Source organism: Pleurodeles waltl, chromosome 10, assembly GCF_031143425.1.
Source record: "Pleurodeles waltl isolate 20211129_DDA chromosome 10, aPleWal1.hap1.20221129, whole genome shotgun sequence".
Taxonomy (NCBI): domain Eukaryota; kingdom Metazoa; phylum Chordata; class Amphibia; order Caudata; family Salamandridae; genus Pleurodeles; species Pleurodeles waltl.
Genome location: NC_090449.1, coordinates 1,005,837,263 through 1,005,853,589, shown reverse-complemented (window position 1 = coordinate 1,005,853,589; position 16,327 = coordinate 1,005,837,263). Strand labels below are relative to the sequence as shown.

Genomic DNA, 16,327 nt, shown 5'->3' with positions numbered 1-16,327 from the left:
AGATTGAATACTATAATTTAAATAATACAGTTTCCAAATGTGGATTTTGTAATGCAATAAATGATACTTTAATTTATCAAAAAAATGTTTGCCCTTCTCGTGATGCAACGACTGAGATAGAAGAGGAAAATTGCCCTGTCTTTATTTCTGTTCCATCTCACCTCCAACTCATTGCCCTTCATTCATTCTGAAATCCCCACTGCCCTTGGGGGAAGATGGCGGAGAAGGTTAGAATGGAAGCAGGAGGAACAGTTCTCCTCTTTTGTCAGTTCCTTTGAAAAACAATAGAAATATACTACAAAAAACAAAATGTAAAACAAAACATGTTATTCTTTTTGAGCACTTCTGTTGCAAACTTTACGTTTTGAACTATGTACCTAATAAGATCTTTATTGTTATTATTTTTTTTTTTTTGCTTGAAGTTTTATGTAGCGCAGACTTGGTCCAAGGGCATCAGACCGCTTTACATGAGCTCCAGATTACAGTTTACATTTTTTGGGTCTATGGAGACTGTGACTTGCCCAGGATCAGGATGTTGGGCGGAGGCCCGGATTTGGATCTCTTTCTTCAGGACTATGGTCGGCAGCTCTAATCTTTGCCCATATCTCCTCCCCATCTATTTCCTGATAAGTGGTGCAAACTTTGTTTTGCAACCTTTGTAAAATGTTTTGAAGATTGTGCAATTTTATTTCTAGGGCCAATCTAGCAAAAGTAGGGTTCAAAGGAAACGAGTATTCACTCAACATTATTTATTTTATACACATTCTTCTTCAAAAAATTATTTTGCTTGAGGTTTTGAAACGTGGGCAAACTTTGCAGTTTTCACAAAGCTTGGCAACTTCACAAAGTACTGCGAGCGAAAACTAAATTTCCCACGCTCGACTGTAATTAGAATCTCCTCTTTCCTACTCTGTTTCGGCTTTATTACACTTTCCACCCCCACCCTTGTTTGCTCATCCTGTGTGCCTCAACTCCTGGTTCTACCTGATTCTACCACACGTATCCCCTCTTCTTCATCCCCTAGTTCTGTTTTGTGTTCCAACGCTCATCCCTTACGCATCATGTCTGGGTTCTACTTTGTGGTCACACGCTCTTCCCATGTGCCGGCACTACTTTGTGTTCTGACATTCATCCATTGCCTTCTCCAGATCCCTGTCTCCCTGGTTCTACTGTCTGTAACCCTAGTCGTCCACTTTGCCTCACATCCTAGTTTCACTTCCTTTTTCCACTCTCGTCTCCTGGTTCTTCTTCTGTTCCCACATTCATTCCCCGTGTTTCATCCCCTGGCTCTCTTTTGGTTTCCATACAATTTCTCTATGCCTCATCTCATGGCACCTCTTTCTTTTCTGATCACCATTCCCTGTGCCCCATCTCCTTGCTCTACTCCATTTTCCAAACACCCCTGTTCCTCATCACCTGGTCCACTTTCTAATTGCAAGCTCATCTCCGGTGCCTCATTACCTGGTTCTCTTTCTGTTCCCATAGAGTTCCTTTGTGCATCTTCACGTGGTGCTACTTTCTTTTGCCACACTCATCCCCCCTATACCTCATTTTCTGGTTCTCCTTTCTGGTCCCACACACATCACTCGTGCCTCATCTCCTTGTTCTACTTTCTGTTGCCAGAATCATTCCTTGTGCCTCGTCTCATGGTACAACTTTCTGTTGCCACACTCAACACCAGTCCTCATGCCCTGGTTGTACCTTCTGTTCCCATGCACATCCCCTGTGCCTCATCTCCTGCCCCTACTCCATTTTCCCAAACACCCCTATTCCTCATCTCCTGGTCTGCTTTCTATTTCCAAGCTCATCCCCTGTGCCACATTTTCTGGTTCTCCTTTCTGGTCCCACACACATCACTTGTGCCTTATATCCTTGTTCCATTTTCTGTTCCCAGACTCATCCCTTGTGCCTCATCTCCAGTGCAAATTTCTGTTCTCACTCTCATCCCTTGTCCTCGTGCCCTGGTTCTACCTTCTGTTATCACTCTCATCCCCTGTGCCTCATCTCCTGGTTCTACTCCTTTTTTCCCCCCAACACCCCTATTCCACATCTCCTGGTCTACTTTCTGTTCCCAAGCTCATCCCCTGTGCCTCATTTCCTGGTCCCACACACATTACTTGTGCCTCATCTCCTTCTTCCTTTTCCCAGACTCATCCTCTGCTCCAAGACTCGTCCCCTGTCCTCCTGTCCTGATTCTACCTTCTGTTCCCACTCTCCTCCCCTGCGCCTTATCTCCTGGTTTTAGTCATACAGTTCTTCGGGTCTCTGGATGAGTAGGCCACCTCCAGCCAGAGCAGACCGTGCCGCTTGTCACCCCACACTTGCATGATGCTGAGAAGGAGCAATGGTTCCTTTTGATATGAGAAATGTGGCAGGCGGCGGAATATGAGATCAAATGAAAAACAAATAATATCTTACATTAGTGAGATGTGACTCATGCCACTGATGGTGTGCATTGTGGAGTTGTGATTCACCTTCCATCCTTCGTGTGGGACGGATTGTACCCTATATTATGTGCAATACGGTAATAAAAGGCTGTGCGTGATATACCTACTGCCGAGACAATCATCAAACGCTGCATGTTCACGGAGAAAATGCCAGAGATATTTAATTGGATTTCTGATATTTGCAATGTGTAGTGTGCATTCGATAAACTAAACTGACATGTTCCTAAACAGGGAGTACTGCGTGATTTGTCGAAGGTGATGCCGGACACCTCCAAAATGATTTTAACTGTCACATATTTGTGTGGTTAAATTTAGGGCCTGATTTTTTTTTTTAAAAGTGGTGCCCCTTAGCACCCTCCTAATGCCATCATGTGTGCACCGTATCTAAGATGCAGCGTACCATGGCAGTAGTTAGGGAACTAGCAAAATAATTTTTAACGCTAGTCTGGAGCTTTCCAGGATTAGTGTAAAAAATGTTGACGCTAATCCTGCAAAGCACATTGAGGCCCATTGTAAACAATCCTGAGCCTCCTTTTAATGCCTGCTCTGAGCAGGCGTTAAAAGTGCCGAAAAAAATGCTGCAAATAAATCTCTTAGATTTCTTTGCACCAATTGTGTCCCCCAAGGGGAATGCCCCCTTTGCGCAGGCATAATGTAGTGCAAAGGGTTACGAAGTGAATGCACGCATTGCGCCAGTTTGTAAATTTGGCGCAGCAATTTTAGCCTCATTGGGCCACATTAGCATTAGAAAAATGACGCAAATGTGGCGCAAGAAGGCACTAGGGGCTCTTAAATCTGCCTCTTAGGGTTTAAAACACGGCTGATGCTCAAGTGTGCCACATTCAGCATCTCTCAGGTGTGCGTGAGCTGGGGAAGGTGAGCCCGGCAGGTGATGTCACACCAGAAGGACTTCCTGTTTCTAAGGGGGTCTTGGAGCCAAGACTCCTGTTTAAGATGCAAGGCTTACCAGCGTAACAGTGTGGAATAACATGAATTGATGAGATTCCCACCCCTCCCACTTTCCACAAATAGAGGTTGTGTGTCCAGATGGAGTAACTGGGGACAAGGGGTGCCACAAAATTGAGCAGTTTGGTATTAAAGCTCTGTGTCCTGAGTCCTTACCTTTGCTACAGTACGTGTAATGAGTAACATGCATTCAAGTTATGATTACTCGCTGTTCAGGTACCACATTGGAAATTAGGATTTAAGCGCCACCCACGTGCGTGGCCATGTTAAGGAGCACAGCAGGTGTTTTTAGTGCCCACCTCAGTGGACTCATTTTTTCAGTTCGGGCAGGGAAACAAAGCTGTGTGCACCTCGGCGAGGTTTGAATGTGGGACCTTCACATTTCCTACAAAGTTCCCCATCAATGAATCCACTTTAATATTTTCTGGCCAAGTGCATCAGCCTGTACTATATGTACTATAACTCAACGGATTAGGAGACCCATTGAAGAGGTGTATATTCAGCTGATGTCAGGTTTCAATGAAAGGGAATTGGTTCAGTTGGTTAATGTTTCTGTTGCCCTGTGCTGTGTGTAATCTGCAGGCTGCAGATTTGCATCCTAGAAAGTCGTTCACTGAATTATTGTGTAGATTCAGTTGATGCCAGTCAGTCACTAGTGCCATTGCTGGTAAGGTAGGCCAGCTAGTTATGCTCACGATGCAAACACTGCCTGGAATGCAGATGGCTCGAGATTGAGACAAGGCAAAAGTAATTTAAGTGTTCAGCTGAAGATTATAAAATGAGAATCACTGAATTGGGTATGGAGTTATTATTAAGTACCAAGAAACGACTAAGATTGTATTGCACTTCATTTGCATGGTAGAAACCATCACATAAGCCTACACTACACCATATATACTGTGCATATGGAAGACATGTATTTCTTCCTTCCCTGAAGCTCAATACAACACTGATGCACTCCTGCACCAAGATGGTATTTAAAGATGGAATGGGTGATGAGGAAATATCTTCCATCTTCTGCAGTTCTTGGGCTGATCACTCTGCAGAGGAAGGACACCAGCGGCAGCTTGTTCCCTTTTAAAGAGGTGGGGCGAGTGAAGTGCCCCACCACTTCACAAAAAAAATAAAAATAAAAACCCTCCCTCCAAAACCCCAAAGTAAACCACCCCATCTGTCCTAAAGCCCAAATAACACTAACTAAAACACAAACACTACACTTATATGCACTACACACTTACATGCACTACACACACATACGTACATTACACACATGCATTACACAAACATTACACATTTTTAAAAAAGGGACTTACCCACATGCTGCACGTCCTCCTCCATGTGTTTCTACTCTCCGATAGAGGAAGAGCTCCCCTAACCATTCCAGATGCAGCTGACATGCTGTTAACCATCACAAGAGAAGCGCCTGTTTGGATGGAACACGCCATCAGGCCCTGAAGGCCCCTCAGGCCCTGAAGGCCTGTGTCTAGTCTCCACCCAGCTGTCTCAGAGAAGTGAGTGGAGAGCTTCAAAGTGAGCATATCACTTTGGTCGTCGCAAAGCAGCTGGCCGAAGTGACATGCGCACTTTGGAGCATCCATGCCAGGCATTGCTGGAAGCAGAATCAGTCCTCTGCTGCCGGCGGCAGAGAACACGCCCAGCATGTTTCTAGGCTGGTGCACACTGCGGGGGAAAAATAAAATGGCAACGAAATCTTTTCATTGCCATTCTGTTTTTCCCTGCAGGTCTCGCAGTGGGTGGGGGGGGTGACACTCCCCTGCCTTAAGAAGCAACCGCCCCCGAAGGACACTAAGCTGCCCAAAAAAACTGTGGATGTGTGGTTATTGATTGTTAGCAATGACTGGGAGGGCTCCTTGGTGTCTACCTTTTCTCACTCCTTAAGCTATATGTCCTTATGGTCCCTCTCTAGCCTCTTTTTTTCTGCAACAGTCTTTGAGTGAAATGGAGGACCAGTAAGCCCAGAGTAATAACGTACCCATCATTACGAGTTTTAGAATCAATGTCCGAGTACAATATGGCATATGTACTGGGAGGATGCCCAGTTTTTACTGGAACATGCTGATCCACAAGTTATTCCCCATAACCTTATGATTGACAATTATCGCACCCGATGAATACCCAAAACCTTGGGGTCTGTTTTTATGTCGAGAGCACAAGCTTTTAACCATGCCCACCACACGCCCATCACTATCACTCATTTGTGGGCTTGTCTTTTAAAAATCCTTTGTTTTCATTGGTAAATGCTTTACATTTGTCCCTCTTTGGGGCGGTTTGGTTACCGCCTTGGACATCGATCCTGTTACATGGATAATTGCACGATTGCCGAAATGTTTGAGCGAACTTCTTTTTCCCTTTTGTGTCTCTCCTTCCTGCTTGTGGCGGCCATGGCGCTTTGAATCGGCTCTCCTATGTCAACTGTTTTACTTTTTATTTTCAATTTAAGTGGCAAGAAAAGTCCACTTAGGAATTTACAACATTAACAGCTCTAACTCGAGCAAACGCGAGACCCATTGCATTGCAAACGCTTGTTATTAAATGCCACAATTATTGCAGTCAACAATGGCCAGCTGATAATGAAGGACTATGTCGTGCAGCTGTCAGTCTACACTGCGATGATAATGTTTTTACTCTTTAGAGCCCTAAGATATATATAGAAGCCTCATGAATGGGGTGTCTTCTCTTCAACAGCAGTATCTCACTGAACGCAGAGTGGCGTGTTGTGGACAAGGTGGAGGTAAACACAGGTATGACGTACCACCTCACCGACGCGGTCACTTCAGATCACCACATTAAATGAGTTCTTGGGAAAATGCTTTGTCCTTCTGAGAGCCAGAGGTGGTCATGGTACATTACCCTCCTATGTGGCTTCTGGGTGTGCCTTCGAATGTACCCTTAGACATACAGTTAGGCGATTATGCAGGTGAACTCCTTCCCAGAAGGGGATGGGTGCACTTCCTCTGTCCATCTTACTTCCGGTGTTGCGTCCTGTAACAGCAGACTGAAGACATCCTGCAGTGTGTGGCCTTTCCACTGTTCAGAATACCTGGTTGCCAGGGCAACCAGCGGTATGCAGTAACATCACGCCGTGTTAGTCCATCGCCCATTGAAATGTTTCAATAACATCTGTTTGTGTGGTTGTTGGTGCATTAAAAACGAAATAAAAGCGAAATAACACGTTCGTTCAGAAAGTGGATCCTGTGCCGGCAGGGCTTTAAGCGGGCTGGGTCCTGCCAGAACTCAGCACCAGCAGTTCCAAAAAGTAGGTGCTGAGACGGATCGATCTCGGGCTCTCCATTTTTTCCCTCACTTCAGGGTGAAAGACAGAACCTTTCCTTCTTAGCAGTACCCCCCAGGTGCCTTTGATTCAAAGAGACTCGCTATAGTTCTTTTACAATCTCATCATTTCAAAACCGACACATTTTCAATATTTTATACAACGAAGCCATTGCTGTGGCTTATTTAATTTATGCAACTAACAACCATTGACCAAGCCAATAGTCAGGGCTTGTTGTAGGTGTAATATTACCTGTTGTATTATATATCTAGATGCAATGAGAGAAAGAAGCAGCCAAATACCAATCGGAGGCACATTATGCTAAGCACAGATTTTTAGTTTCTGTATTTTTGTCACACCCTTAATTACATCAGCCACTGCCCCTTGAGAGACCCCCAGTTTTTCATCCCACTTAAAGCCCTGTGTGCAGGTGGACCGTGAAACGTTTGCAGAATATGCGTGTTTGTCTTCATTGTACAGCTGCTCAAACTCGGAAAGAGGGCTGAGGTTGTGGGTGTGACACTTTATTGTTTGAACATGTTTGTTGGCTGTCATCAGTGTGTGCAGTCTCCTGTTTCCAGTGCCTTTTTTTACTCGTTGTATCCATGTTTTGCCGTTCTGTGAACTTCATTGTGTTTGTGTGTGGTTGCCCCTGGGGTGTGTGTTTACATCTGTGTGTGTATGTCTCTAGTTACAATTGTGTGTGTGTGTTCAGATCTTTTTAATTTAAGTTTTAGAGATGTTTCCTTATTATTGAGTTGTGCGGGTCTGTTTTAGTCACCTGTCGGAACAGTTGTTGTCGTTGTTGCAGTATACGAATAACAAAACAAACAAACACACGAAGACCCATTTGTGAATTACTGGATTGGCCCAAAATGTGAGTCAGTCCACGTACACCCATGAAAGCAGATGCAGCATATGACCATTTCTAAAGTGGGTACAAGGACGAGGCGGCTTCGATGTTCGATTATCACCCTCAGAAGTTGCATGTGGCATATTTTTGATGCCTGACTTTTGCTCATTCGTTATTCTGTTGACTCCTGTATTGCACAACTGTGTATGGGCTTAAGTACTCCAGAGTGTACCTTATATTATGCCCCTTGAAGTATCCTGATACGCCTATAAGGATATGTATTGTAAAAGACAAAGGAACGAGGCCATTGGCTAAGCTCTTTTACACAGTTGCAAACCTCCAAGGTGATCTGCAGCATCCTTGTTGCATACAGCTGGATGTCATTGCTTCTGCATAGTATACTAGTGCCACCATCACACTTCCCCAACCCATCTTTTAAAAATTCTTAGGAACTTGGGGCCAGATGTACAAAGCTTTTTGCACGTCGCAAACAGTGAATTTTGCTATTTGCGACGTGCAAAAAGCACTTTGCAATGCACAAACCCCGTTTTGCAATTCGGTAACCTGGTTACCGCATCGCAAAACGGGTTTGTGAGTCGCAATTAGGAAGAGGTGTTCCCTTCCTAATTGCAAGTCGCAGTGCAATGCCAGATTGCTTTGTAACCGCGAACGCGGTCGCAAACCAATCGCAGTCTGCACCCATTTGAAATGGGTGGTAACCCATTCACAAAAGGGAAGGGGGAGTTTTGTGACATCACAATAGACTTGGCCTGCAACCTCGCCCTGTGTTATCTCGCTGCAGTCATTGGAAGCCCAGCACAACCCCATGGTATATAGTAACAGGTCATTAATAGTATGTTGTGCTACCACACTTTACAGAATTTTTGATGTAACATCAAACCAGAGACACATTCATTGGAGACAAATACCCTATTAGCAATCTTAACAAATATCTAGACATGGTGGAGATTTGTTGGACGCCTGAGTAAAGATGTTTTTTTGCTATTATGTTGAGTGGCAATAGATTGGATGAGTTTCAGATGTGCTGGTAAGAACTTTGCATGGCAGGCATCTGTGCCGCAGAGAGGTTCAGTTTGAAGAGGGTTGCCCGTGCTTGAGAATTAGCCAGTATCATTGATGTGGCATTTCCTTGTTGGATGACTTTTTGTTGATTGACTCGTATAAGTTAGTTAAATTACTATTTTTTTCTCCTATGAGTAGCGCTTTTTGGGTACGGTGACCAGACGTCCTGGATTTCTCGGACAGTCCCGGTTTTTAGAGGACTGTCCCGGTGTTCCGACGCTTCTCCTAATTTTAAACGAATGTCCCGGTTTTTGGGACAAAGGTCAGATCATCTAGGGAAGCATAAGTTAGAGAGGCATACAAAGTATGAAATAATTAAAGTATTTTATCTGTTCCTATCAGGCGACACAGTCTCCTGTCTGCTCCGAGCAGAGAGACGGTGTGGGGAGCAGAGAGAGGTGGGTGGGGGCGGGTTTTGGGTGCAGGGTGGGAGGTCAAGCCACAGCTAATTTCATAAATGTAGTCTTGTACATGTGTGTGTGTATATGTGTGTGTGTGTGCGTGTGCATATACACTCACACACACACACACATGTATAGGCACACATTCACAAAGCCACTAAAAAAAACGGGACAGGCCGGATATAAAAGTGAGTAATGTATTTAGTCCTTCTTTTATGTCTGACTTGTCCCGGTTTTTGCTCCTCAGAATCTGGTCACCCTATTTTTGGGTGAACTGTACCCCAGGTGGAACCTATTTAGAAGGTAGGCATCACCTTGGTTGTTAATGTCTTTATGTATTGCAAGATTGTTTTTAATTTTCATACCCTTACATCACCTACTCTATTATTCGCAAATGTCCATGAATAAAACTGTTCCTCTGAAGTGGTGAGGTGAATTATTGTGAGGTGCAGAACCGGGCACCCCCAGCCTCTGTGACCTACAACTGTAATCACTGTCTACAGAGTGTTAAATACAGATGCAGATGGGGTACACCAAAATAAGGCAGTGTGAGGGCGGACAGGATAAACCAGCATAATGATCATCATAAAAAGAAACGAGTTATACATAACGTATAACCAAACACAATCGAATATAAGATTCACACCTTATCTCCAAGACCTCAGCAGGGCTAAAATAGGTCAACTTACATCCGAACTCTCACCAGGCCTGCACCCACTGCAATTGCTGTTGAAAATCACTGCAGTTCCCAGAAGACTGAAAACAGGTTGGACGATTCTGTTCTTTGAAAACAGACACAATTTCGAATGCATGTTTCCAGTGCAGCTGATATGAAAATAATTTTTCCACCTTGCCACCTTTCACAAATCTGCCTGTTTTTTTCCAAGCATGCAATCGGCATTTTACAGGAAGCTGTCTGCTCCCTGTGGAGACGGCCTATGTGAGCAAAAACATTTCTGAGAAAGTTAATTTATAGTTCACCTAGATGACTTTCTGGTGGCTATAAACTGCATAACGCCTGTTCTTCAAATAAAATATCATTATTTTTCGACTCGCACAATTTCCCATCCCCCCACCACCCAAATCAAGAATAGAATTACGCAGCTACACTTGCTAAATCTTTCCTCAGCCTGCACCTAAACCATTTTCAGTACCTAGGTGCCAGCACAAGGAAGGGCCAAGCTTATTTTATCAATTTAGTAGATTATCATACATATGTGCTTTCTATGTAGTGCCAAAATTAGAGGGCCAGATTTATGAGAATTTAGCGCCGGGCAGCCCAGCAAGTCATCCTGCAGCCCTGCCCTGCATCAAAAGGAAAGGGCAAGAATGCGCCATATCAATGCGATACGGCACATTCTTGTGCCTTCCAAGTGCACTGGTTCTTTATTGGCTCTTAGAGCACCATGGTGCAAGGATGCCTGCGTTGCCGGAAGGATTGCTTTTGTGCAGGAAGAGACACCTTTGTGCACAACAACAATCCTGGGAGGCTTTTTCCTCTTTCTATGTGTGATGCAGAATGCAACACACATAGAGGAAAAAACAAGAAGAAATGAAGGTCCCTGCTGCACCTTTCCATGGCAGGTTTAAGGGTTTGGGGCATCTCCGGGTTTAAGGCTCTTTTAAATCTGAGGATGCGTCAAGATCCATGGGTGTTGCATGGGGACACCCACTGTAATGCCCATGGAACGCCTCCCTGGCACAGAGTAAGGCAACACAGCGATTTGCACTGCCTTGCTTTACTCCATATCTATGAGGCCATTCTAAGCCACACAAAGAGGCTGTGTGAGGCCTCATAGATGTGGTAAAAGTGATGCAACAGCGGCGCAAGCCTCTCATAAATATGCCCTGTAGTGTTTTAGCTGCAATAGATCTCGGGGTGCCTGATCTCCAAGCAGATGGCCAGGATATTAAAGGAAATGTGCAGGCACTTGTGAATGTTTTTCGAAATTGCAAAATGTTCCTGTGTTTATCCAAGATGTGAGACAAGGATGCACTTAAAGCCCTAGAATGTCAAAATACCACGGAAATACCAATAGAGTAGTATTGCCTCATCGTTATGAATAAAACCTCATGTTTCGACCTGTTCTGGGTTGTGAAACTCAGACTGACGTACGTGGTGATGTCCTCCACACAATTCATAATCTTGATTCAGCTGTAAATTACATTTACATTTCCAATCGTGATTAAAGATTAGCTGGTAAAAATAAATAACAGGCATATTTGCAGAGCACACTTCCACCTCAAGGAAATTTCATGGTGCCTCTGAAGGAGAGCACGTTTATTTTTACCTAGCTTATAGGTACACTTGTTATCAACCTCCAGTGGATGAAAGGCTGAGTGGCACACAGGAACTGAACCCTGGGATCACGAGATTGCACTGTGTGCACAAGATGTGCGAGCCACCAGCCCCATCCACTAAGCCCGGCTGTGACATCACAATGGTCGTAAATCTAAATAACATGCATGCAAAATCCGGTGAATGATGTTTGCAGGTGGCAAATTAAAACAAAGAACTTTATTTTTTCACCAGAAGTGTCACTTGTAGGTGGCGTGGTATACTACAGTCTTCTCTGCAGCTATATCCAGTGCTTAATTTGTAAATAAAAACATGCCGGTGCCCAAAACCCTCCTCATAAACATGCGAATGATGCAATTAAATGCGTGAGCACTAAATGCTGAGGCAGGGTAATCCTGAAGCCATCTCGGGCCTCTTCAATCCATTTACAGCCACTTCCTGCCCCTTCAGCTCACTCTTGCAGCTTTCTGCTTTCTCCCATTGTGATGCTTTTTCGTTTTTCTCATTCTCCATCTTTCCCATATGTGTCTTTTGTTGCAGTAAATGCTTGAGGCAGAAAATTAAGCGCCAGCCCTCAAAAATAAGTGCTGGTGCTCCGCACCGGAAACAACAACGCACAAATTAGGCACTGGCTATATCTAGTCTGCTCTACATACTGTGATGCTGCTCCGCTGGGTCCACCAGAGACCTGGACCTGGGGGTAAATGAATAATAAGAAAAAAAATTCTTACCTGCCAACTACGTGTTCCACTGCTCCCTCCACCTCGATTCTTCTTGTCTTCTTCCTCCCCACCCAATCCCAATGCTGCTCAGGGAGGAAGTGGGAGCTTGCGCTTGTCTCCACCCGGCTGTGCAACACAGCGGGGTGGAGAGTTCTAAGTGCGCATGTCAGTTTGGCTGACCTCAGACAGCCAGCCAAACTGACTTGCGCACTTAGAAGTGCACATACCACTCCTCCTCCCTGTTGACGTGGGAGTGGCTGCCCCCACCCCACCCTCACTAAGCGGAAAAATATCACTTTATTTTTCTGCTTTCAGCATAGACCCATAGCAGAGGCGCTGACCCTGATATCATTGATGCTTGACATAAAAAACAGCATTTAACATGGTACATAAATGTATATAACATTAGTACAAATCTGCTTACTAGCAAGCAAAAAACAAAAAGCAAATCGTTTTAGTGCTTCAATTTTGCATCAGTTAAGTTTTACGTAGTGCTTTGACCACATTAGCTAATTTACAATAAGAACATTTGCAACCCCAGACAGTTACACTTGTTTTGTGTTCTACAGCAAATGCCATAGACAGAAGTCTCTCGTTTAATCCACTAGGGGTGACTATGCACAATATAAAAATCCGATACGCTTCTCTCTGTAATAAGTATTTGTTTTCATCTAGATGTCTTTCATCATTTCAAGTGTTTCCAGTATTTGCAGTTCCATTCCAATCCTTATAACTAAGGTATCACTAAAGATTGGTCTTGAGCACAGTCCAAGCCATCAATCTGCCAGAAAGTATAAGCAGTGTGAATTATTTGAGGCCCCGAGTACCACAATATCAACCGGAGGGACCCTGGAAAATCCACCGTTTAAGAAAGCAGGGCGCGCATAAATCCTGCATAAACACGCTAAGCGGATTTACTTTAATGCACATTTCATATCAGGTAAAAACAACGGTGCTGTATTGAAAGTTGTGGTGGAACAGTTGTTCCTATTGCACCCAAGAAATACATATCAAATTTACTAACAGAAATCTAAGATGATTATTTCTCGAATTCTGATTTCCCCAGGTCATTGCATTGGATCCAGAGTGCTGCAGAAGGGTAGCCTCCAAACCTTACTCCCTGAAAATATTCATTTATTTTTTAATTTGAAAATGAGTAGGCTATATGGCAGGTTTCTTGAAGCAATTTTACATGTTCTGTTAAGCTAACCTTAGTTGCACTAGTAAGGTAAACAGCTTCGTGAGCATACGTTGTAGTAGTCGGGGGTAGTAACTGCTTCCCTTGGTTTATCTTTTCGTACCATTAACTCTGCCCTTGCTACCCCTGACGTCAGTGATCTTGAGGTCAGCAGCAGGGACAACAACTAAACCAGGCTTTAAGAGACATTCTTATTTTCCACTGCTTGCCCTTCCACAATTCCCTCGGCAGCAAATGGGAGGCTGTTGAGCTAAACAAGAGCTCAGCATTGTGATGTCATTGGAGGTCCCAGGAAGTGTGATGTCATTTCCTCTACCCTGCCATTGTGACGAATCGATGTTCAAGCTATTGTTTCTTCAAGCAGGTATCTAACCAGTGAATGAAGCTCATCTGTTGTACTCAGTTTTAATTGCAATATAAACAGTGGGAAGTAAAGTTTCTCGCGATGGTGGAACAGTCTTTAACAGCAGCGTGCGTGGCATGAGATGACTATGGGTGCAACAGAACTCTATAGTCTTAGGCCCACATGGGGATACTTACTTGTTTAATTTTGATAACTTTCAAGAATCTCTCATATTTAACATTATTCCACATTGTGAAATGGCTGTTTTATCGTTGAACAACCGTGAAGCATTAACTAATTGTACAGGACATATTTTTCATTGAATATGTACACAATAAACTTGATCAGAAACATAAGAAACTCGGTGGCCAACAGGAGGGTGTCTTTGCGAACACTCATTAACAGTAAGGGTGACTGCCTCTCTCCAGGTCATTACGGACACTGTTTTTCAGGCCTGCATCTTTGTATGATAGCCATTGTGCAGTCTGGGTGTTGTAGTGTTTTGATTCTATGGTACTAATTAGACTAGCATACCTGGAAAACCTGGAAACAAGGATTTGGAGGTGAAAAGGGCAGGAGGTAATAACCTGGAGTGAGGGAGTCACCCTATTTCCATGACCAGTGTTTGAGTGTTGAGTGGCACTGGGACAGGCACCAATATTGACTCTGATAAGCAGGGCATTATCACAGTAGGAGAATTGCTGAGTCACCATCTCTGCTGCTAGTGACATCTGTACTTGTTGAGTAGATTCCATTCCACACTTGATACATGAGTAGGTGGTCCTGGCTGCTTTTCCAGTGTGCCGGCATCATAACTGGTACATAACTAGCAGTCTCTTCTCCTAAACATGGTGTCTAAACAGATGCTCACCTTCTGAACACCCCCATAGAGCCTCCCACTTGTTGCACCGTGGATATCTCTTGGTGGGAGCCATGCAGACGTTTGCCCCGCTTGCGATCCATTTTCAACGTCCGTCAATCTGACGCATTTTCAGGAGCATGAAATTAATAAGCAGCTTAATACTCACTTATCACCTCCACAATGCGTGCTATTGGAAAAAATAATATATACTGTTTTAGGGATTGTGAATCTTTATTTATAAGTCAACTAAACAGATATGTCTCTCTGAACAGTTCTTCATTTCACATATTCTCCCCCCAGCAACTGTTTCTTCATAGACCTCAGTGGGCCTGTCATTGGCTCTCCATCCATGACCTCTCACCTTGCTGTCTTTACGCACTCTTTCTTCCCAATCATCGACAGTTGAGTAAGCCCATGAAGGGGCAGCTAATGTGATGTTACCAAGGTCAGCGGCATCATCTGGATAGTCACCAGGCAGCCTGCGTCCCACTTCGCCACCGCCAGCAGGTCGCTTAATCAGAAAGGCTGCTTGCAGACCAGGCGCCTGCTTCATCGGCTCTGCCCCCTCCTGCAGCCCGCGCATCTGATCAATAGACATCTATTGATTTCCTGACGGGAGAATCATAGTCCTCCCCGCTCTCTCCTCTTTCGCAGTTAGCATTCCCATTCCTCCTGGTCCGCTGGGCTGGGGATGGATGGGACCTGGGGAGCATCTTCTGCTTGTCATTGCGCACCTTCAACCTGGGATTCCTCTTGTGCATCCCCTGCAGGTGATCACACCATTCCGAAAACTCATCCTCTGCGCCGAGAACAGGAAGGAGATGGAGGACTGGATCAGTGCACTCAAGTCTGTCCAGAAGTGGGAGATCCATGAGGTAGGCGCGCTGCTTGTTGGATGTGACTCGGCGATGCTGAGCTAGCGGAATGTGCATTGGATGTATTATTGATTTGCTGGGAAGCAAAACAAGTGCTGTCGTTGCGTGGGTATTAGTGTGTACGCTGTTCAGAGCAAGCATTTGCATTTGCATTTGCCGGTGTGTGGCCATTCTTCAGAGCTTAACTCGTACTCCAGCCTCCAATGCGAGAGAGGTTTAAATTTATCAGAAAATGTACCCTCAAAATGTATTGTTAAATGCGCTATTGCTGACTGCTAAAAAGCTGCCTAAAAAAAAGTCAGTGATTGGAAGTGGTGCTGACTGGTTTACTCTGTGCCCGGATGGTTATAACAACGGTAATACTTTCTAAGACCAGCCTCACCTTATGTGTTATGTTCAGTCCAAATCCGACCCTTTATTTGAGTAGCTATTGAGTAGCCGGGGGCTTGCTAGCCTGCAGAGATGGTCCTTCTCGCAGACCTCAGGCAATGCACCATTAAAAGCAGTTGGAGAGTTTGTGGAACGTTCTGCGCCGTGACTTCTGCATTTAATGCCGAGGTCAGCTCCTGAAATCTAAATATGATGCACCGATCCATGCAGCTTCCAGTTTGAGAACTTCGTGTTATGGGATGACATGTTTCCTTGAGTTGTTCTGTGTTGTGTTACAGCATGTATGTAGCACTGAAGTTGCCGGGGTCCACCCAGTTGTTGAAGATGCTTAGGTGGGTTCTGTGGTTGCCCGTCAGTGCCATTACTTCCAGTTGCCAAAGGTGCCTCAGTGTAAAGAATCTTAAGGAGACAGAGGGGGTCATTACGAGTTTGGCAGGAGTAAAAGGCTGCCCGCCAAACTCCCGCAGTCAGGTTGCCGCCAGTGTGGCCACCTTCCCGCGGGCCCCATTACAAGTTCAACAGGCCACAGCATTGAAGCCGGCTCATAATTGAGCCGGCGGCAATGTTGCGGTGCGTTGGGTGCAACAGCACCCGTT

General features: G+C 44.7%; 1 protein-coding gene across 8 annotated transcripts in view; it reads left to right on the top strand.

Annotated features, from left to right (window-relative positions):
- DGKK (diacylglycerol kinase kappa) overlaps positions 1-16,327 on the top strand; it is a 524,126-nt gene that overhangs the window by 405,551 nt on the left and 102,248 nt on the right. For all 8 annotated transcript variants that reach the window (XM_069211876.1, XM_069211875.1, XM_069211872.1 and 5 more), the window contains one exon: positions 15,237-15,341. In XM_069211876.1, the coding sequence (XP_069067977.1) occupies positions 15,237-15,341 (105 nt within the window). The remainder of the gene's footprint in view (positions 1-15,236; positions 15,342-16,327) is intronic.